The 23,086-nt window shown below is 41.0% G+C and overlaps 1 protein-coding gene and 1 pseudogene across 2 annotated transcripts in view; both read right to left on the minus strand.

The window, feature by feature from the left end:
* LOC307186132 (E3 ISG15--protein ligase HERC5-like) overlaps window positions 1-15,699 on the minus strand; it is a 40,617-nt gene extending 24,918 nt beyond the window's left edge. The window contains exons 1-12 of the mRNA XM_079920875.1: window positions 15,601-15,699; window positions 15,005-15,316; window positions 12,627-12,747; window positions 11,891-11,970; window positions 9,252-9,473; window positions 7,937-8,028; window positions 7,545-7,675; window positions 5,921-6,066; window positions 4,696-4,772; window positions 3,862-3,965; window positions 2,576-2,635; window positions 1,128-1,221 (exon numbers count right to left, since the gene is read on the minus strand). Coding sequence (XP_079777001.1) covers window positions 1,128-1,221; window positions 2,576-2,635; window positions 3,862-3,965; window positions 4,696-4,772; window positions 5,921-6,066; window positions 7,545-7,675; window positions 7,937-8,028; window positions 9,252-9,473; window positions 11,891-11,970; window positions 12,627-12,747; window positions 15,005-15,272 — 1,395 coding nt within the window. The 5' untranslated portion in view covers window positions 15,273-15,316; window positions 15,601-15,699. The remainder of the gene's footprint in view (window positions 1-1,127; window positions 1,222-2,575; window positions 2,636-3,861; window positions 3,966-4,695; window positions 4,773-5,920; window positions 6,067-7,544; window positions 7,676-7,936; window positions 8,029-9,251; window positions 9,474-11,890; window positions 11,971-12,626; window positions 12,748-15,004; window positions 15,317-15,600) is intronic.
* Window positions 15,700-19,996: 4,297 nt separating this feature from the next.
* Window positions 19,997-23,086, minus strand: part of LOC307185551 (putative E3 ubiquitin-protein ligase HERC6) — a 100,565-nt pseudogene continuing 97,475 nt past the window's right edge. The window contains exons 19-21 of the transcript in view: window positions 22,805-22,970; window positions 20,588-20,646; window positions 19,997-20,430 (exon numbers count right to left, since the gene is read on the minus strand). The product of the transcript in view is annotated as a putative E3 ubiquitin-protein ligase HERC6 (transcript). The remainder of the gene's footprint in view (window positions 20,431-20,587; window positions 20,647-22,804; window positions 22,971-23,086) is intronic.

Below are 23,086 nucleotides of genomic sequence, written 5' to 3' on the forward strand. Positions count from 1 at the left end.
TGATCCTGTTCTGGCACAGCTAAGGATAATTAGCCTTGGTGATGAACTGGTCCAACCTCTTCCCTTCACAGATGCAGACATGGCTTTCTATTCTTGGTGATCTTTCTACTAACTGCTGCAGAGTCCTGATAAAGGTGCATAATTAAGGATCCATTTTACACCAGACTCCTCATTGGGCAATGGTTCTGCCAAAGTTAACATAGTTAAATTTTCCATCTTCCCTTGAGAAAAGAGTGCGCGAGAGAGAACCTGCAGCTAAGATACAGAATGCTGAGTGTGACAGACAGAGCAAGAGACCAGGTGAGGGAGGTGAGAGCAGGAAGAGAACAAGCACGAGACACAGAGAGGGAAAGAATAAGAGCCACAGAAGCAGAAGGAAAGACCAAATGGGGGGTGGGAGGAGCCAAGAGAAGTGAAGGAGGGGGAGAGAGCGTGCGCAAAAACGAGCCAGAGACCCAGAAAGAAACAGATTGAGAGAACAACATAGACAGTACCACCCCTAGATCAATCAGTACAGTAGAACAGGGAAATAAATTAATAAAAGCTACATTAGGAAAGGCTACATTCATAAAGGAAGCATGCCTGAAGCATCCCCAAGAGGGAAGCCTAAAGATAGTAGTAACAGTGCTGAAACAAAGAAGCAACAATCCCAGAAAGAACAAGAATATTCTAGAACCTACAGAAAAGGAAGTGCAGACCAGGCAGTCCTTGGTGAGGGGGACATTCATATCAGAAAAAGTGTTTTCATTTCTATACTTATGTTTAAAATAACTGCAAATAAAATGTTGTTCTTATTCTAGTGTACCAGTCTCAACAAATATTTTAATCATCGTCCTAAAGCCCTAAATTGAAAACATTCCCTCTAGGGGAGTGCCTGTACATATACGTGTATGTGTGTGGGCACCGATGAACTAGTTAGATTATTTGTAACCTAAGTGCCTCCTCTACCAGCTGTTTCACCCTAAGTGGGGAAACTCCTGAATGGCAGCTGAGTTTAACTTAATCTATATATGCCACAGGGTCTCAAAGAGTATCTGAAAACAAGATATTTCTTCTGAAATTTTGAGTTCTTATAAAAATGTTTCAGTGTATTTTCTTTTTCCAAGTAACAATCTGAAGAATACCACCGTGTTAGTAATCCAGTCCTTTTGGGTTAACTCCATAAAGGTGTCCCTTGCTGCATTTAAGTCCAAATGAAGAGACATCGTTTCTGCAGCTATTCTGTGGAAGGAAGGTAAATGAAAAATGGATGAATAAGTAAATGAAAACGGACACTTCAAAATTAAATATTTTATTAGATTATTTATCCAGATGAAAAGTTTCTTCTCAAGCTTGCTTCATTTTAATAAAATTACTTTTTTCCCACCTTTTCAATAACTATAAAAATTTGACTGAATACAAACACAACTGAAAATATAGTTGACAAAATGTGATTATTTCTGAAATGTCAAAAAGTATCAAGGCCGCATTAACTATACGTACACTATCAGACTTTACATCAGATACTGTCTTATCTTAAATGAGTAATCAATAAATATTTATTTTCCAGTACAAAAAAAAAATAGCCACAGGAAAAAGGTAAAGGTATTTCTTGTTTTCCAGTTACATGAACTACAAGCAGGGACCAAAAAAGGGGTTTCAGAGCAGTAAATTTTTAGTAATCAAAGAGAAAATTACTAATGAAATGTCTATCTTAACTCAAGAACTACGTTTATACTGGACTGAATATATTGTCTAAAATTAGACCCATTCTTTGTGAAATAATACATATATTTAGTGTCTGAAAACAGAAAAAGTTCTTTTAAATAAATATTATACCAATATTTAGGAAAAGAAGTACAAAGTCATTCTTTCATAATACTTAAAAATTCAAAGAAACCTTAGTATCTAGTAATAAGGAAGTAATCAAATAAATTAAGGTACACTCTTCCCATGGAATACATGCAACCACTAAAATGATGTTATGGGGAAATACTGAATAATATAAAAATGGAATAAAATGGAAAAATGGGCAAATGTATTAAGCGTGAAGAAATGTATAAAACAATATAATCCCCTTTTTTGTAAAACTACAGATTTGCATAAAAAATATTTATACAAACACTAGCTATTACGCTTAAGTGGTGAATTTGGGCTGATTTCCATTTTCTTTTTGTTTCATGTCTTTTTTTTGACATTTTCTACAGCAAGCATATATGTGCTTTTGTAGGGGAAAAAAAGGTAATTTTTAAAAAGAGATAAAGACACACATAATTATTTTACCCTCAAACCATTTTCTTTATCATCTATCACAGTTTCTTGAATTGAGACATAATGGACACATAACATTATATTAGTTTCAGGTGTGTACAACGTAATGCACTGATATATGTATAGCATATGCTGTGAAATGATCACAAGTCTAGTTAAAATTCATCACCACACACACTCACACATTTTTTTTCTTGTGATGAGAACTTGTAAGACCTATTCTCTCAGCAACTTTCAAACATACAATACAGTATTATTAACATAGTCACCATGCTATCGATACATAGTGTTTTCAACAGAATTTTAAATTTATTATATATATTACCTTTCCCTTAAAAAACTTCCAGCCAGACATGCAGGAGATGAAAATATCTCTCTGATTTCCCTATATTAGGAATAAGATGGTGGTTAAAACAAATCAGAATATGCCTCCTTGTAGCAGGAGACATGACAAATTGTCCTTCAAATTCCTCCCTCCATCTCCCAATTTATTTGCATATTGCCATGGGCATCTGAAAGTCTCATTTGCGAAATCTCAAAGTTTCAGAGGCAAACATGGGAAATAAAAAGATACGTACTCAGGGAAGCCAGAGGGGAAGGGGATAAGGCTTGACCTAGGATATTTTCTTGGACAAATAAAACACTCCCAACCCACCCAGCTTTCCAAGCCCTACTTATTTCTATTCCACTGGAGTAGAAACAAAAAAAAATTACCAGAAATGAAAGGTGGGGATGTATGTTCAGTTGTGTCATAGAAGTACTTGCACAAATAGCTCTTGACCATTTGTGCTCTGCACGATGCAGCTACTTGGTATAACTACTTTCCAGAATTAGGAAGCCATACCTAAAAATGTCTCTAAAAGGAAATGCCTGTATAAATGAGTATAATTTGTACAGATGGTAGGAGTTCTACCATTGAGAGTAAGGTTGCCTAAGCTGTTCAGCTGTGAATAACAGCTCAACAAACAAGAGGCCCTAAAGTCAACGAGGGTTGAGAAACTGTAGACTCTATTTCCTGCTCAGTGTCACAATTAAACATATCAAAGGCCCAGAGAAGTCCTGCAGTAAAGAAAGACGCCCCCATGGAGCTTACATGCTAAATTGTATGTGTCAACTTGGCTAGGCCATGGTACCCAGAGATTTGATCAGACACCAATCTAGATGTCGCTATGAAGGTATTTTTTAGATGAGATTAACATTCAAATCAGAAGACTGTGAGAAAAGCAGATTACCCTCCATAATGTGGGTGGGCCTCATCCAATCAGTTGAAGGCCTTAAGAGAAAAAGTCTAAGGTCTCCAGAGGAAGAGGGAATTCTGCCTCCAGACTACCTTGGGACTCAAGCTGCAATATCAACTCTTCCCTGGGTCTCCAGCCTGCTGTCCTGCCTCAGAGATTTTGTACTTGCCATCTCCTACAATTGCATGAGTCAATTCCTTAAAATCTCTCCCCACCACCCTCAAACACACCCTATTGGTTCTGTTTCTCTGCAGATCTCTGACTAATGGACCACTAGCGGACCACAAAATCTCACATCTCTGTATCGTGCAGAACCAATTGGGGAAACACTGCTTTAGAGAGGTATATGAGCAGACAGACACTTAGGGTGCACCTTTTTGTATTCTGCCACTGTTTAGTCCCCACATCAGCAATCCATCTCTTTACAGTGCCTTCATTCAAGGTAGGAATTCTCCTCCTCAGATTAACATAGGAATTCTGTAAACAAACAAAATAGTAAAATACAGTAACTTAGACACCACAGAAATAGGTATCCAACTCTTAGGCACGTTCTAGGGATAGAGAGTAATACTCAGCATGGATAACACAGCTCTGCAAAAATCATCAAGTAAGATTCTACCAAGGAACAATCAATCATTTATTTGTCTGGTTGCCAATTTCTTGTCCAAGGGTGCTTAGATCCAAAGTAAGTTTCTCTGAATGCCCCAACACTGAACACTTTGTACGGGTATGATCAGATTAAACTGAACATCGGACAGCTTTGAGTGGAGAGACCCTAAAGGACTGGGTACAGAAGTGGCAGGAACTCAGTTTGCCTTGGTGGAGTAGGATATGGAGGTTACAGACTGAGTATTCATAAGACTATAAACCTCGGGTCTTGTTTAGTACTGGCCGGCAAAGTCACTTCAGAACATCAACCTGCTGGTTCACTAGCACCCTGACCAAAATGCTCTTGGCAAGGAGCCCCCCGAAAGGTAAGCAGAGTCTAAGGAAATCACACGTATCTGACATACACTAAGGGCAAATCTGCTGACTTTTGTGAGTAAATACGTAGGTAGTTTAGACAATAAAGGATCGATAACGTCTAACCATTCCCCAAACTCAGCCTGGTAACCTGATGATTTTGGAATTCACCACATCTAGATTCTAGAACCTTCTGTGTTGCTTAAAATACCAAGTTATAAAACTTCTAGAGATCTATTTTTACCTCTTTTTCCACCCAAAGCAAAATGCTTTGATCTCCTCCAGCAATCATTATTAACTCCTTTTCTGAGGTATGGCTTTCTGAAAGGGATTTACAAAAAATAAGAGTTTAGAAACTCATCTGATACAAATATACACACTCGGCCTAAATAATTTCAGATTCCTCTTAAACTGAGTCCTTTTACCTTTCTGACAGACAAAGACTCAGTACATTTCCTACCGATAAAGCAGAAATACATATCTACTTCAGAGTAAAGTCTAGTTAGCAAACATAGATGGTTCGCAAGGTCGGCAACATGCTATCAGTTTAATACACATAATTAACATAAATGCTTATATATACAACACAGTCAAACAAATACTTGATTAGTTAACTGTTCCCTGGTTTAATTCAGCGCCTCTTACTAAAAACCCTATTTACTATTCTACAACTCAAGATTTAATCAACGACTACTGGCTGTGAAGGATGTTAAGTACTTCAAAAGCCTATGCAAGTGGTTATAAGAAATCAGATATAATACTTGATCTGCTTAAGGAAGTAACCCGACTGTTCATTTCCCCAGAAGAACTGAGAGAATTCTGGTACTTCCGGTCACCACTAAGCTTTCAGAAACAAAGTGACCCAAGGGCTCCGAGGCACTTCTACAGTGGAACGTCTCAGAGCGAAGGCTCTAGAGTTACACAGGGCACAGTTCACGTGTCCAGCCACAACCCTTCCCGGGCTAACCTTCCACCCTCCGAGTCTCTGCACCCTCCAGCAGAAGACAACTGAGAGGACACATCTCCTGGAACTGTTTAAGGGCCGGTGAGCTAGGCACAGTTTACACTGCCTGGCATATGTCAGCTGCTCATCATTCTGAGGGTTTTATACGATTATGAGTCAATTTAATCAGGTAAGAAGAACAATCACTATGGAATTAATAGGTCCCTTGAAAACTGGAATCAGAGGCTGCATAGGCCTCTGAACCCATACAGTCTATTTTATGTTGTATCGTTTTAAATCCACATTAATCTTAACCTGAAGGGCTAAGAGAAAACTAATGGTTATTTCGACTTGATAAATTAGATTGGCTGTGTTACGCTGGTAACAAGTAAACGAATGAAAGCAATGTTTAGAAAACCTCCCTTCACAGTCAGACACTTCTTTTCTTGCCCACATTACACACTTAGAACAATCAGTTTCTCAACCAAGGTATTCGTGCCGAATCCTGTGCTCCTCAAGAACTTACCAAATGTGAGTTCTTCCTTTGATGACAACTTCATGGGACACGGTATCAGCTGATTATGTGTTCCACCGTTCCCCAGTTGTCCTTCTTTTCCAGAACCAAAAGAAAAGACCTTCCCCAAATCAGAAACATAGGCAAGTGTGTGCTGCCTATTAAACGAAAACACATATGGTCCGTTCTCAATTATCCACAATGACTAGAGTATGCAGCAATCCGGTAAACTGAAGAAATTACGCTACTCGGTCAGGGAAACAGCTAACCGACTTCCAGTGGATGACATCAGCCACCTAGAAACTAAGAAACCACTCATGTGTGGCTGAGATGATTTTGGAACCCCTAAGCGTGCTGAAGGCCACGAGGCTGCACCCTGGCAAATGACGTTCCCTTCGTCAGAACAAGCACCACCTCTTGCCTTCTACTCCTTCTTTAGGTCCTGGCTTGAGTCCCCACCTTCTGGAAGCCATCTCTGAGTCCCTCCCCTCCCCATCCTAGAAGATAGCATTAGTGATCCTCCCCGAGCTCCCGCTCTATTTCCCAAAGACCTTTATCATGCTGATGTTCTTACTGATTTGCCTGATGGCCTCTCCTACTATACAGATGTATAAGGAAAGAATCTGGCCTTACTCCGAGGTCTGGCTTTTGTCCTCACTTCCTGGGAGGTAATGTCTAAACCCTTAGAATTTTCCAAGTGATAGGAGTGTCTCTGTTATTCATGGTAGGCCCGCCCCTAAGACCACACCTAATAGTTTATCCAGGTGGCTCATGGAAGCCCCTCCAGCTGTATGTAAGCCCAACCTCTCGATACACAGAGGCTGGAGGCTGAGTTCAACTACATGGGCAAGAATTCAATCAATCATGACTAAGCAATGAAACCCCAATAACAACCCTGGACTTGGGTGAGCGTCCCTGGTTGGCAATATTCTTCAGTCATGTATCAGGCTGGGAGGAGGTAACACGGCCCATGGCTCCAAGGGGAGTGGACACCAGAAGCTCCTCATTTGGACCCCTTCTAGACTCTGTCTTATGCATCTCTTCCTTTGACTGGTTCTAACTTGTATCCTCCTCTTGTAATAAAAGTGACCATCAGTGTAGTAGCTTTCAGTGAGTCTTGTGTCTTTCCAGTGAATTCTCCTGTGTTAGCAGGGGTCCTGCCTGGTTTGCAGTAAGACATTTCTAAGGTGAGGACTCCTTCCGTAACACATGCTACTCGGAGGAATGTATGTTACGAAAAATCCAAAGTGGTGACGATGTTCCTCTGGTCGATGCAGAGATGGAGTGATGATATCAATGGATAAACCTTTCTAACTCATGTTTGTTCATTTTTTTCCAAATAAATAACTTTTTTTTTTAAGATAAAAGTGCATTCGAACAGTTACAAAGGTATTTCACTAAAGGACCAACAGAAAGTAAATATATTTACACATTAAAAAAAATCAATGAAAGTAAATATCTATAGTAAAATATTTATTATGATTGTCTAATAATGTAAAATTAAGCATCTTCACCTATCTGAAAATGTCTGATACCTTTATTTCAATCAAAGAAACTCGATGGACATTTTATTAAACTACCTATCTAAATTTACTGTGCACATCTTACCAATTTTCATTGACACTTTACAACTCACCTTCCACATGCTATCTGGGTCACTCTATTCCCCACGAGTCCAGTTACCAAACAGGGTCTTAACTCATTCTGTGTTGAATTGTGACCGAGTTGCCCATACTTTCCAGCACCAAAAGTAAACACCAGCCCACCCTAAAGAAAGGGAACTTCATATCAGATTCTAGAGAAATATGACACAGAAGTAAACACTCACTGATGCAAAGCCGTCAGTGAAAAATCAATAAAATCACCATCAAAGCAAAGCCCCCCAGTGATCAGGACAGTCCTGCGTGTGGGCAGTGGTGACCTTTCTTCCCTGGGAAACGCCAGCTGCCCACATCTCCAGGTTCTAGTGCTTTCTCCACTACCAAGTGCTCTCCTGGAATTACAGTCAGAGAGACAAGGGTAACGCACCTTTGTTAGCAGGGCAGTGTGAGAGCCACCACAAGCGAGAAATTCAACTTTCTGATTGTCCAGCATTTCAATAAGGCAAGGAGAATCTTTATCTAGGCAAGGGAAAGAAGAGTTCAAGTGACCCAAAGGAAATGGTGAATTTCACACTAGAGTTCCACCTACTGATAAAATACCCAGACCACTTCCTCTAGGCCCATCACAACAGCTCCTAACACACTGACAAGAAAGGCTCTGTGTTGGTACATTTAGGTCTAAAAGCAGAGGTGGGCAGTGGTCAAAGGGCCACAGTCGGGGGCCCTCACCTGTGAAAGTGTCACTTTCACTTCCCAGAGCCCCTTCTTCTCTTTTGAACCTGACCTGATTAGCCTTCATTGAAGCATACCTGATATTTCCAAGTCCCATCTAGCATTACCCTTTTAATGAACATAAAGCTTCTTTTTTTCTTTCAAAGTCTCTACTACACTGTCCTTCCCTTCCACTACCTCTTCTCTCTTTCACGATTATTTTCTTGTCCAAGCACTTAGAGATTCAGCAAAAATAAGTTCAACTGTCCTTTATTCCTTTTCCTCCTCTGAGTATTTTTCTAACACTGACTTACAGGTTCTCCTGAGTAACTAGCATTGGACCATGTGAGGCAGAAATGCAGTTATCTGATCAGTAACTCTGGGGGGAACGTGTTCATCACCACAGCTAATGAAGCAGCTGAGTCTGCCACACCTGAAATCTCTAACAAGGTGTTTGGGGTAATCAGAAATATTGCCATCTGCTTTGTAGGGGTAGCTCAATAATGCAAATTGTTGTGTTTTCGTGTGTGTGTACAGATGTAATGAATACCTTATGAGACTAGGACAGGTGAGTTTCTAAATAGAATTTTAGTATCCTTTTGTCCTAATGTAATTGGAATAATAGACATTTAAGTGCACAAGTACCTTGAAGGTCACTTCATCCAAACTCATCACTTTACAGAAAAAGAAAATAAGACCTAGAGAAAAGTAAGTGACTTGGGTAGGTCCTGAAATTAGTTAACTTCAAGTGGGAATCAAAGCCCAGGTATTCTGATCCCCAGCCCAACGCTCTTTCCCTTTTTCCCACTTGGCCCTGACACACGTCTCAATTACAGCCATGACCGGCACCCTGCGCATGCATGTCGTTTAGACCGATTCTGCCCTGAAGACAGAGAGATAACCGGGGAGATCAGTGCTAATGAAAGTGGGGATCTGAATCATTTTTGCCAGGGAAGTCTGTGGTACATTCATCTCTTACATGACAAATATATATTTGTTTAGAATATGAATTTGAAAATATGTTTCCATACTGTCGGTGTGGCCCAGGCCCAGCTGTCCACAATCATTTCTTCCCCATGAGTAAATGTTTCCCGACATGGATAAGGCCATGCTGTGGGCTTCTCCTGCAGAAATCTGAACCAAGGGGACTCCTGAGAGGTGCTCCACGATCTGCGGTGTAGGGACCGAGGCAAATCCTCTTCCAACTCCAAGCTGGCCGTCTGAGTTCTGTCCCCACGCAAAAAGCTCACCACCTTGACGTAAACAGAGAAAACGCTGTCTTAGTTAAGTTTAAAATGCAGCAGACATCACCCTAGGACATTATGTGCTATCCATACTATAACATCATGATCTCCTCCATTCAAACTGACAAGACTGCCCAGATCCTCTCATGTCTGGGTCAGAAAAACCAGAACCTTCACTTTAGCAATGACAGTTACAATTCCTTACCTCTTACCTCAAAGGGTAGTGCTATGAACTGAATGTCTGTGTCCCCCCAAAACTCCTACGTTGAAATCCTAACCCTCAGTGTGACGGTATTAGGAGGTGAGGCCTTTGGGCGGTGACTAGAATTAGATGAGATGGCGAGGTGGGGGGCACTCATGAATGGGGTTAACGCCCTCACAAATGGGTCCCCAGAGAGCTCCCTCGTCCTCTCCACCTGTTAGAAAACTGGCCCTCAGTAGACACCGAACCTGCTGGAACCCTGACTTTGCACTTCTACCTCCAGAACCGTGAGAAATAAATTTCTGTTGTTCAAGCCACCCAGTCTATTTTTGTCATAGCAGCCCGAACGGACAAAGAATAAAGCTATCTGAATATATTATAATCAAATTCAAGAAACACTTATGTTAAAAATCCCACAGGATGGGCCCATGAAAGATAGAAACATTCTACATTTGGGAAAATAAAACCTAAAACTACTTTTCTTTCTTTCCCTCTCCCAAGTGCCTTAAGATGCCAAATAAATACCTTAAAAATACATTGAAAACTGCAGCACAGTATTTTGAAAGAGTGAGCATCTTCTTCCATTAATTGAATATATGGAACATATTTTTATTTTACTTATTTATTTTAAAAATTTTTATTGGAGTCTAGTTGATTCACAATGTTGTGCTAGTTTCAGGTGTACAGCAAAGTGAGTCAGTCATACCTATACACATTGGATCATGTTTTTAAAGGAAAGTTCTTAGATATTATCTAATAGAGACGACAGTATCTAATGGGGTCTAAAAGAATATATCGGAGATTTAATCTTTACTGAGCAGGACCTGGTGGGAGACAGAGGTTTTCCTTCAAACGTAATTATCACATGCCTATCAGCCACCAGGAATATTATGATACGACTAAGAACGATCAGTAGTTCTCTTTCTTGCTTTCCCAACTTTCATTCTTCCTAGATTGTGATTTACCAATTACAAACCCTGAACAACCCCTTCGCCCCACATCCCTAGATCCTGGGCTTCTTGAAGGCACAGTGTGTCTGTCTCATCTTCACAACCTCAACATGGTAGATACTCAAACTGAAAGATCTGTTCATAAATGGATGAACTCAAACAACCAGTTTTTTCCAATACAAGTTTTATACACTCAAACCTTAGCAGGGCCTTCAGTACAGGTCAAATACTTGATTACTTACTTCCCTTGAATTCCAGCTTTCATTCAGTTTATGTTTATATCTGTCCTACGTATTTAAAACATTTCCTTGATCCTGAATTCCCCCCTCTATCGCCTTCCTGTCTTAATTAGGTCAAGTTTCTTCAGGAAATACTCCATATTCACTACTTCCCTTCCCTACCATTATGGTATCTGACAAGAAACAGGAAGTAATAAAGGGCTGGGGAGAATCTCTGAATTCAAAAGGTAATGTTAAAACACGTCAGAGGCCTGCAAACTGGTCATAAAAGCAGACCCAAGGGATTCTGAGCTCCCATCATGGGAGCTAGAAGAGCACTAGGAAAAGGGAAGAAAGTTCTGGAAAAGGGTGGACCATGCCTGGTCCTGCTTCCAGAGAGGAGATTTTGATTATTCAGAATATTTTCACTGTTTCATATTTGAAAAATAAAAAAACATGGAACTTCTGAAATAAAGCTCTAGGCCCAAGAGGTAGCCCAGGTTCCATGTCACCAAACCAAACTTTCATGCCCCTGTAAATGTTCTGCTTGACCAGAAACACAGCATATGCAGTCAGCCAATCCCCAAGCACCAAGTCGACGCTGCGCTCTACACTGATTTCCTTGTTCCTTGATCTTTCTAAATGTCAGCCACGCCACCTTAGCCGATCACGCCCGGTTTCCGCGTTGAGGCTTCTGACACTAAACTCGCCCTTGCCCGAAACCCCTCGGGAAGACTGTTCCACTGCTTGTGAAGCCCTGTACACTCTCAATCCATGGGTTCTTTTCCCTTAAATAAAGGACATCAAACTCGTTACCAAATTGTTTTAGTTTTGTCCTTTGACAGAAGAAAAGGTAGGAATAGTAATTATGAAAACCTGAAGATTTTATAGGTTCAAGAATTCTAATTTTGTATCTCCTTTAGTAGTGCTCTAGACCATATCACATTCAAAACCATACTTCTGTCCTCTTACAAAGTGAAGCACATACATTCTACTAGTTCTATACACACACACATTCGCTCCCTCTAAGAAACAATTAATATTCCAGAAAAGTACCTTTTGAGAGTGCAAGCGAATGATAATCTCCGCATGTGATCTGAATTATATTATTTTTTTCTTGTAAAATGCACTGAAACCTGATGAAAGAAAATGTTTTATATTGATCACATAATGGAAGTCACAACATTGATGTAAGAATTATTAACTGTATTTAATTAGGACTGAAGCTCAAAACATTAAATTTACTGCTTCACATTCAGCACATCTAAAATTATTATAATAATAACATGCTTTAATTAGTGGCTTAAAAAGAAAATAATGTGCATTACAAAACTGTGGTAAGATGATTCTAAGACACTTTTGCAAACAATAATTTTATGATGCAGGAATAATACAAGATGAAAATAACTTCTAATTCACATGATCTACTAGTAAAAAGTCTCACAAATCATTCCATGATAATTCATTTTTTCCCAAGGTTGAAAACTATTTCTGTAAATATAACTTATAGTATTATTATGAGGGTTAAATGAGTTAATGAATGTGCAAGTCCAGTTTGGGGCTATGTGGACTAAGCAATCATTTCCTTTAAATGCCAAAGCAACACATGGTGCATGCAATGGGAGACATAAATTGATTTCTAGTTCATTGATAGAATTCACCATTTACTTAAGATGTCACTGTATAAAGCAGGCGACAAGGATCATATAAAGTAACATCTTCCAACAAAAATTATGATTGCCTTTTGAGTAAAATTTAAATAATTTTTAATAAAAGAAAAAACCTTCCTTACCTTGCATGTTTTATGCTATAGTTGTACTCAAATGGTTTTCCATCTGAGGAGAGAACCAGCATGTGCTCTGCTCCTTGGTCCATGGAATGTATCTTCATTTTTTTCCCTAACTTAATGCACTCTGCAGAGCAAATCCAACCAGGAGCTGTCACCATTCTGTTACCCACTATTATTATGCATTTCATCATAATACACTTAAAACACCTGCGAAAAGTTTGCTTTTAGATTCCTGTTCAAGAAGTTCAGAAAGAGAAACTAAATTTGAAGAGCTAGAAATGAAAAAGGCTGTTAAGAAAATATACCTTAATTTTTGGACAACACAACTCTTTTTTTTTTTTTTTTTTTTGGTACGCGGGCCTCTCACTGTTGTGACCTCTCCCGTTGCGGAGCACAGGCTCCGGACGCGCATGCTCAGCGGCCATGGCTCACGGGCCCAGCCGCTCCGTGGCATGTGAGATCTTCCCGGACGGGGGCACGAACCCGTGTCCCGTGCATCGGCAGGTGGACTCCCAACCACTGCGCCACCAGGGAAGCCCCCACAACTAATTTAAAAAGTAAATATATTGTGTATTCTTTCCAAAAACAAAACAAATAACAATAATAAACCCCTCCTGACGCTCCATCTAGAAGCCAAGGCCTATATTCTTAAAAGGAGACATTTGGTTTGGGGGGACGATTTTTAAAAAGGATGTTGTTAAAAGAATTGTTATTGGCATTAGTGCATATTTAGGCCTTTATAAAAGTTAAAGATTTAAAACTGTCCACTATGCCATTTACTCTTATTTAATTTGTTCACAAAAAGTAGGATAGATTTGGGACCCTGTTTCAGTTTTCAGTTCTAACGAAAAAAAATTTATTCATGTAAAAATATCAAAGCACAAACGACTTCATAATAAAAATGCTAAGAGAACCAAAACAGTTTGGTAATAAAGAAGAAATCGCCCAACAGACTAAAGTTTTTTAGAGACCCAGCATTTCAAATCAGTTGAAAAAAACGAGGGTTTATTCAAAAAAAGGTATTGGGACATTCGGCTAGCCAGTTTGGAGAAACAAATCAATCTAGATCCTCCTACTTCATTCCTTAAGTCAAAATAATTTCCAAGTGTATCAAAAATTTTAGGTTTAAAAGTAAAATCTTAAAATTTGTATAAAGATGAGAACATTAAAAAAAGAAATAGGATTGTGAATGGCTTTCTAACATAACACAAAATGCATAAGCCTCCGTAAAATATTGATGAAGTAGACAATAATAACCTTAGCTAAAAGCAAGTCGGGGAAAATTTTACAACATATATGACCGACAAAAGGCTCCTCTAACTCAATATTCAAAAACTCTTCGAAATAAATACGAAAAAGATGACAACTCAATATTTTCTTTCTTTTTTTTTTTTGTGGTACGCGGGCCTCTCACTGCTGTGGCCTCTCCAGTTGCGGAGCACAGGCTCCGGACGCGCAGGCTCAGCGGCCATGGCTCACGGGCCCAGCCGCTCCGCGGCATGTAGGATCCTCCCGGACCGGGGCACGAACCCGTGTCCCCTGCATCGGCAGGCGGACTCTCAACCACTGCGCCACCAGGGAAGCCCGACAACTCAATTTTTTAAAAAGCCAGGCAAAGATATAAATGAACAGGCAGTTCACCAAAAAGAAATGCGAATGACCCACAGAAAAAAAAACCTCGACTCCGCTCAAGTTAAAAGTAAAACGAACAAAAGTAAAATATCATGTTCTTCACTCAACAGAAGGGCAAATTTTTCAGTTAAGTGTGTGGCCATTTGCTTTCCCGCCCACCTGTAGAATGGGAGCTACGGACACCGGACCTAATCTCTACAGAGTTTACCACGGAGAAGTGCAACTGAAAGCACTCTTTAAAATGCCTGCAAACATCGGCACTGAGAACAAGATAACGCGAAAGACGTTCCCCAAACACTCCAAATAGGAGCGGACCGAAAAAGGGGTCAGTGAGAAACACACTTGGAACAGAAACCAACGACAGAGGAGGGCTGGCTGAGATTAAGATGCTGCCGGTACACTCCCTCCGTGCGGTAGGCGGACGCAGCCGACTACTCCTCGCCACCACCCCGCCAAACTCCACGCCCACCGGGCTCGGGGCGGGGAGAGCGCAGGGATGCTGCACGAGCCAAGCGCGAAAAGCCCCCGGGCCGAAGCGCGTCTGCGGCCTCCGCCGACCGCTGCGGCGTCGGGTCCCCTTCTGAATGTCCTTCGCGGTGAGAGAAGGACTGCACACCCACAAGTCGGGCCACTCTTTAGAGAAGCGTCCCTGCTGGCCCCGACCGCGACTCCGACCCCGGCAGCCCACCGCACTCACACCCCCAGCCCGCGGCGGGAGGGCCGAGCGGGCGCTGCGCCGCCCCACTCACTCGGCTTCCTGGCGCCGTCGCTCCCCGCCGGCAGCTGGTGGACCTCGACGCCGGCGCCGCCGCGCTCCAGCACAGCCAGGCGTTCGCGCGTGCAGCACATCTGGCGCGTCGCCTCGGTCCTCCGGGACAGCGCGCTGCGGAGCGGGTCGGCGCTGGGGAAGAGCCAGAGCTTCGCACCCCGCAGCTCCGCGGGCCGGGACGCGGGGACTAGCCCGGGCGCCAAGCGCGCGCCGCCGCCCCGCGACCTCCTCGATGGCCTCCGCTCCATCACCGTTTTCCCGTGCTCCACGGCAGTGCCTCCGCTCTCCAGACCTTCGGAAGAGACCGAGCTGTGGCGAGGCAAGGAATGGGGGAGACGGCCGCTGCGAGAGCGCCCACGGGCCACGAAGCGTCGCGGTGCGGAGGCGGAACGAGCGCAACGCACGACGGCGTCGAGGACCCGCAGCCTCCCTTCCCCGCCCCTGCCCCGACGCCGGGCTTCCAATGTGCTGTTTGGGGGCGGAGCCGGCAGTGTCAGAGAGAATCGAAACTGCCTTTTTTTTTTTTAAGTGGGCGGAATCGAAAAGGAAAAGTTAAAGGGAAACTCTATGACTCACGACTGGCTTGGACGGTGGCCAGAGTAAACAGGAAGCTGGCCGGTGAAGAGGTGGGTGGGCAGGGCTGAGAAGGTGTCCTCGGGCGGGCAGTAGCCGCCTGAACTGGACAAGGTGGCCTTCGAAGAAACACTGCAATTCCACTAGGAGGAGCCCTGACACAGACGGACGTGCAGAATTTCCAGAAACTATGGTGGCCCGGAGAGCTGAAAGTTGTTAAGCATTCTGTTGGGGGCTCTGCCAGCAGTCTTGTGGTGAAACTAGTGCCGTACCGTACCACGGCCCACGCTGCGATCCCTGCAACCACTGATCTGCTGTCAATAAATCTTTGCCTTTTCTAGAGTTTCTTAGGAATGGACTCAAACTTGTGCAGTCTTTTGTGTCTGACTTTTTTCACTTAGCATAAGGCTTTTGAGATTCATCCTGTAGTGTTTCATCAGTAGTTCCCTCTTTGTTATTGAGTGGTATTCTATTATATGGATATACCACAATTTCTTTATCCATTTACCAATAGGCAGGCTTTTCAGTCCTTTCCGGTTTGTGCCCACAGAGAATAGAAGTGCTGTGAACACTGTGAACAAGTCTTTGAGTGGATAAATGTTTTCATTTCTTTGGGGTAAATACCTAAAAATGGAATTGCTGTGTCATATGGTAAGTACATGAATATCATTTTAAGAAACTACCAAACTTTTCTAAAGTGCTATACTATTTTGCATTCCATCCAGCAGTTTATGGGAGCTCCAGTCCCTCTGTATCCTTGCCGACATTTGGTTTGGTCAGTCTTTTTAATTTTAGCAATTCAGGTAGTCTAGAGTACTATCTTATCGCAGTTTTAATTTCCATTTCCCTAACGATTAATGATATTTAGCATTTTTTCAGGTGCTTATTAGTGCTGATCGCTGTCTCTTATTTGGTGGTCTGTTCATATCTTTTGCCCATTTATTCGATTGCTTATTATCTAAGGGTTTTTTACATGTATAACAGAGTTCTTTTTTAATATTTATTTATTATTTTATTTGGCTGTGCTGGGTCTTAGTTGCTGCACATGGGATCTTCCTTGCAGCTTGCAGGATCTTCAGTTGCAGCATGTGGGATCTAGTTCCCTGACCAGGGATCAAACCAGGGCCCCCTGCATTGGGAGCGTGGAGTCTTAACCACTGGACCATCAGGGAAGTCCCTGTAATACAACTCTTTATGTTACATATAAAGTCCTTTATTAGACATATGTTTTGAAATGTTTCCTACCAGTCTGTGGCTTGCCTTTTGATTTTATTAAAAATGTCATTTGAACTAACACAATATTGTAAAGCAACTATACTTCAATTTAAAAAAAGCTATGATAAAACTAAAACAAAAAAATAAAATTACATGAAAAAATGTTATTTGAAGAGCTTAAGTTTTAATTTTGATGCAGTTTATTCATTTTTTCTTCTTTATCCATTTTTGTTTTTCTCTTACATAGTTCATGCCTTTTTTGTCTTACTTAAGAAACCTTTGCTTGACCCAAGGTAACAAAGATTTTCTTATATGTTATCTTCTAGAAGTTTTATAGCTTTAGGTCTTTGTTACATTTCAAATGAATTATTCTTTATGATGTGAGGTAAGGGAAGAGGTTCATTTTTTTATTCTTATGGATTTCCAACTGTTCCAGTTTGGAACAGTTCCACTGAATTGCCTTGGCGTCTTTGTCAAAACTGTTGGCTATATGTGATTTGATTTACTTCTCAACTTTTTATTGTGTTCCATTATCTGTATGTTCATTTTTAAAAAAAATAAATTTATTTATTTTTGACAGTGTTGGGTCTTTGTTGCTGCATGCAGCCTTTCTCTAGTTGCGACGAGCGGGGGCTACTCTTCGTTGTGGTGCGTGAGCTTCTCATTGCGGTGGCTTCTCTTATTGAGGAGCATGGGCTCTAGGTGCGTGGGCTTCAGTAGTGGTGGCACGCGGGCTTCAGTAGTTGTGGTTTGCGGGCTCTAGAGCGCAGGCTCGGTAGTCGTGGTGCACGGGTTTAGTTGCTCCGTGGCATGTGGGATCTTCCCAGACCAGGGCTCGAACCCATGTACTCTGCATTGGCAGGTGGATTCTTAACCACTGCACCACCAGGGAAGTCCTGTATGTCCATTTTTACTCCAGTACCACACTGCCTTGATTACTGTAGATTCTAATTAAGTCTCAAAATCGGTTCACTCAACTGTTCCACCATGGTCCTTCTTCAATGTTGTTTTGCCTATTTTAGGTCCTTTGCATTTCCATATACACTTTAAGATCAGTTTATCAATTTCTACAAAACAGACTGCAAGGATTTTGAAATTGCACTAAATTAGATCAGTTTCAGAAGAACTGACATGCTGATAATATTGATTCTTCTGTCCATGAGCATGTCTCTCTCCATTAATTTAAAGCTTCTTTAATCTCATTCAGCAATATTTTCAAGTTTTCAGGGAACAGTCGAACATATTTTATTAAATTTATCCTTAGTATTTCTTATTTTTTGATGATATTGCAAATGGTACTTTAAAAAAATTCAGTGTATGATTGTTGTGAGTATATATAAATGCAATTAATTTTTACATTGACCTTGAATCCTGACACCTTTCTATATTTACTTAATAGTTCTAGTAGTTTTTTTGTATGGATCCCTTTGAATAGCCTACGGATACCCATGTAATTTATAAATAAGATAGCTTTACTGTTTCCTTTCTAATCATTATGCCCTTTCTGTTTTTTAGTTTGCCTTATTGTGTGGACTAAGTACATCTAGTACAATGTTGAACAGAAGCGATGACAGACATCTTGGCCTTGTTCCCAATTTTAGTAGGAAAGCATTTGGTCTTTCACCATTAAGTATGAAGTAATCAGGTTGAGGAAGTTCCTAGTTTTCCAAGAGTATTCATCCTGCATGAGTGGCTATTCATCCTGCACGAGTGGCTGTTGAATTTTGTCAGTATTATTCTACCTCTATTGAGGTAATGATGTGATTGTTTTTTCTATTATAGTGAAATATAATGGATTTTCAAATGCATTTCTGGACTAAATCCCAGTTGGTCACAAGGTAGTATCCTTTTTATATTTTATTGGGTGTTTGACACGTTAAAACTTTGTAGAAGATTTTTGTATCTGTTCATATGAGAGATACATGTAGTTTTCTTTGCCTGTAATGTCTTTATCTGGTTTTGGTATTAGGGTAACGCTGGCAACAGAGAATTAATTGGGAAGTGTTCTCACTACCTTTATTTTCCGAAAGAGTATATAAAGAATTGGTACTATCTCTTCTTCATATGTTTAGTACAGTTCACCCATTTGCACAGGAAAAGTAATGTTGGAGTTGAAAGGCCTGAAAAACACAACCCAAAAGTCAGGGGCCTAAGGATCCCTAAGATTTAGAAGTTACCTTTTCCCTTAAAATTCAAATAGAATACATCTGGGCCTTCATTGCATTTATTGTAGAAACTAGATCTATCCAAAATAGCTATGGGGATTTGCCGGGGGCTTATGTTTCTACTAACCACCTTACCTTCTAGTGTCCTTGGTGCAGTCTCTATGTCTGTTCTGTCTGTCCTCAGATGCCTGCCCTCTTTCCACATCAGCACCCCAGTAGGAACTTCACCCCATAGCTTCCTTTCCCAAAGTACCACTGACACAAGGCTTCTGTGTGTGGTTTGGGATGACAATAGGCATTTATAGAATAGCTTACAGTTTAAAATTTAATATGAGATGGAAATGGCCCACAAAATTCATTTCCACCATACTTATATCTCTCCTTTAATTCATTCTATACCATGATGCTGAAAACATATTTCATGTTCTTCATTTTTGTCCAACTGTAATTAAATGGGAGTTCCTTGTTGGGCTTATTAGCCTTTAACCAAAATAAAGAATGCTTCTTGGAACACAGCAATGAGCATAAGTCATTATTCATTAAATTAATAAATCCCTTAACATTTAGATTTTTCAAATAGATTGTTTGGCTAAAATCAAAACTCTGGAGACATTCCAGAATATAAAAATATATATCTATGTGCCTCAAAGACATGTTGAATTAGTTTATAGTTTTATTTTTTTGAACTTCAGCATGTCTTTCATATTTGCAGACAGTGTTTATTAGATGTACAATTTTTTTTTTTTTTTTTAAGGCGGGCCTCTCACTGTTGTGGCCTCTCCCGCTGCGGAGCACAGGCTCCGGACGCGCAGGCTCAGCGGCCATGGCTCACGGGCCCAGCCGCTCCACGGCATGTGGGATCCTCCTGGACCGGGGCACGAACCTGCGTCCCCTGCATCGGCAGGTGGACTCAACCACTGCGCCACCAGGGAAGCCCCCTAGATGTACAGTTTTTTAAAAATATCTGTTAGCTTTTAACATGTAGTATATTTTTAAATGATAATTATTGTTCAGGAAATAATTCAGTATAAAGCAAGCATTCTCATAGCAAGTTTAAGGATCAGGAAATGTTGATTCATTAAAAATGTTATCCTTGACTCATCATGTTATTGTTTATCCCAGCATTTGTCAACTTATTCTAACTAAAATCCGTCAACACTTTGTACTAAGAAGAACAGAAGGATCGAAGGGTGAGAGAACCTGAGATCTGAGCCTCTCAAAGGTCACTATCACTCTGTGACCGTGGGTGACATAAATCCTTTGTTGCTGTTGATGGCTACTTGAACTGCTTCCTCCATTCTTTCCATTGTAGAATATTTAGGGAGGTCCACAATATTATGACATGTCAGTGATATTGAGAAATCTCTTTCACTGAAAGTTTCAGGACAGCAAAATAGGATTCCCACCTTCCGTATGCTTTTTACATGCAGCCTTTCATTTCCTGTAAGAAAAACTAAAAAGAAATAAACTTTGGTTAAGAGAGTTCACAGGAAGAGCAAAACTTAAAATGAAAAGGAAGAAATCAGTCACTTCACTCAACAAATATGTATTGGGTCCCCTTGTGCAAAGAGAACTACATGGGACCATGTGGAGTGAAAAAAAATCATGACATTTGGTCTTGGTCCTTGATCTAGTGAGTTCATGATCTAGTTGAGGGGAAATTATATACCTGAAAATATAACAGCAAGATACAAGGAAGTTTAGTTTAGCTCAGCTAGGAAGTATGAGGAGCTAACTCAAGGCAGGGAGAGAGGCTGGGGTGACAGGGAAGCTTCAGAGGTCACAGCTGGCTAGTCAGTTCTCAAGGAGATGAGCTGGGTGACCATTCTAGGCAGGGGGAAAAGCCCAAGAAAAAGCCAGGGGTAGGAAAATGTAAGTGAACTCACTGAACGTACAGCCAACAGAACCACTGGACTGGGCTTCCCTGGTAGCGCAGTGGTTAAGAATCCACCTGCCAATGCAGAGGACACAGGTTCGAGCCCTGGTCCGGGAAGATCCCACATGCCACAGAACAACTAAGCCTGTGCACCACAACTACTGATCCTGCACTCTAGAGCCCAAGAGCCACAACTACTGAGCCCGTGTGCCACAACTACTGAAACCCATGCGCCTAGAGCCCACGCTCCACAACAAGAGAAGCCACCACAATGAGAAGCCCACGCACTGCAACGAAGAGTAGCCCCTGCTCGCCACAACTAGAGAAAGCCCGCGTGCAGCAATGAAGACCCAACACAGCCAAAAATAAATAAATAAAATAAATTAAAAAAAAAAAAAAAGAACCACTGGACTGAAGCAAAAGTTTCCCATTAAGAGAGAATATTGGGGCTTCCCTGGTGACGCAGTGGTTGAGAGTCCGCCTGCCGATGCGGGGGACACGGGTTCGTGCCCCGGTCTGGGAAGATCCCACGTGCCGCGGAGCGACTGGGCCCGTGAGCCATGGCCGTTGGGCCTGCGCGTCCGGAGCCTGTGCTCCGCAACGAGAGAGGCCACAACAGTGAGGGGCCCGTGTACCGCAAAAAACAAAAAAAACAAAAAAAACCCATTAAATCTAAACTATAATCTGGCTTTCATTAGTACTCACAGAAAAACGTATGCCAAGTACTTCTTTAATGTCATCAGCTTCATCATTTAGAACTTCTTATTTGGTTTAAAACATTATATTTATTATTCTTGTAAAATATCAAAAGAAATAAATGTTCAATGGAAAAAGTTGTGGACAACTTAGAAATGTATAAAATGCCACGTAAATTTCTTCTCCTCCACCTACTCACTCCCTCTTCCTGGAATTAACCTCTATTTATGGTTTAATTGGTAGACCCACTGCTAACACAGACACTGCTGCCCGTGGTGGAAATTATAAGAAGGAGCCCCTTCCTCTAGACCAGTCATTCTCAACCAGGGGTGGTTTTGTCCCCCAGGGAACATTTGGCAAAATCTGGAGACATCTTTGGTTGTTACGACTGAAGGGAGTTTTGCTACTGGCATCTAGTGGGTAGCAACCCCATAGGCTGCTAAACATTCCTACGATGTCCAGGTCAGCGCTCCACAACAAAGAATTATCCAGCCCAAAATATCAGTATTGCCAAGGCTCTACACTGTCAGAGCACATGGTGTAAATCTAGCCAGTTTATTCTTCCGCTAACAGTACATGAGAAGAGAGTACTTCCCCCCCATCTGCTGCCAACTCTACATTTTATAAGAAACTTTTAACAGTTGTCAATCTGTAAGCAGAAAAATATCTCATTTGCATTTGCATTTTCTTGATTACTAGAGAGGTTGAGCATATTTTCATTTTATTATTATATATACACACACATATAGCCATATCTATATATCTATGTCTATGCATCAGAGATATTAATCCTTTGTCTGTCATATGTGTTGCCAGTATTTTCCTCACAGGAGATAGTTTGCCTTTTAACTTAGAACAAGCATTTTTCAAACCTTAAAAAATAAAGTTGATGACACGCTGATTTATTCAAATAAATGAAATGATTAACTAGGATTTATTTAAAACAAATATAGCATGCATGATTCTCATTAAGAATATCATGTACTATCCAAAGCAACTGTTTCCATCTGGATAAATTCAAGAGACCAGGCCAGAGCTCCGTTTATTGTGCTGGTTGATAATTAAGGGGCATTTGGCTTTTCTCCATTTCTAAATGTTTACTTGATTATAAGTCAGGCCAAAATTCAAATTCATCTAAAGAGCATGCACAATTATTGAAACTGAAGACCTTGTCTGTGTGTATAACATTATTTATATTTAAACTACTGAGACTGACTCCATATATAGTCCTAGAAAAGCAATTATATTTACTTACTTCCCCAAAAGAGGACTGAGTTCTTCTAAATCTTCTAATGATGGCTCTTGGTCCAGAAGTTTCTTAAACAGACCCAGTGGGAAAGGGAGGTTGACAACGTTAAAATTGTACAATAGAGTCCACACAGCAACCCAAAGAGGAAATATCTCTTCTTCTCAAATTTAGGGGGGAAAAGGAGAAGGAAAAAAATCCTTAATGTATTATAAATAATCAATAATCCAAAGGGATAATTAGATTAGTAAAAAAAGGTTTGCTTCCCTTTTCTAAAAGTCAGAAATTAGA

This window comes from Stenella coeruleoalba (assembly GCF_951394435.1).
Source record: "Stenella coeruleoalba genome assembly, chromosome: 4".
NCBI lineage: Eukaryota > Metazoa > Chordata > Mammalia > Artiodactyla > Delphinidae > Stenella > Stenella coeruleoalba.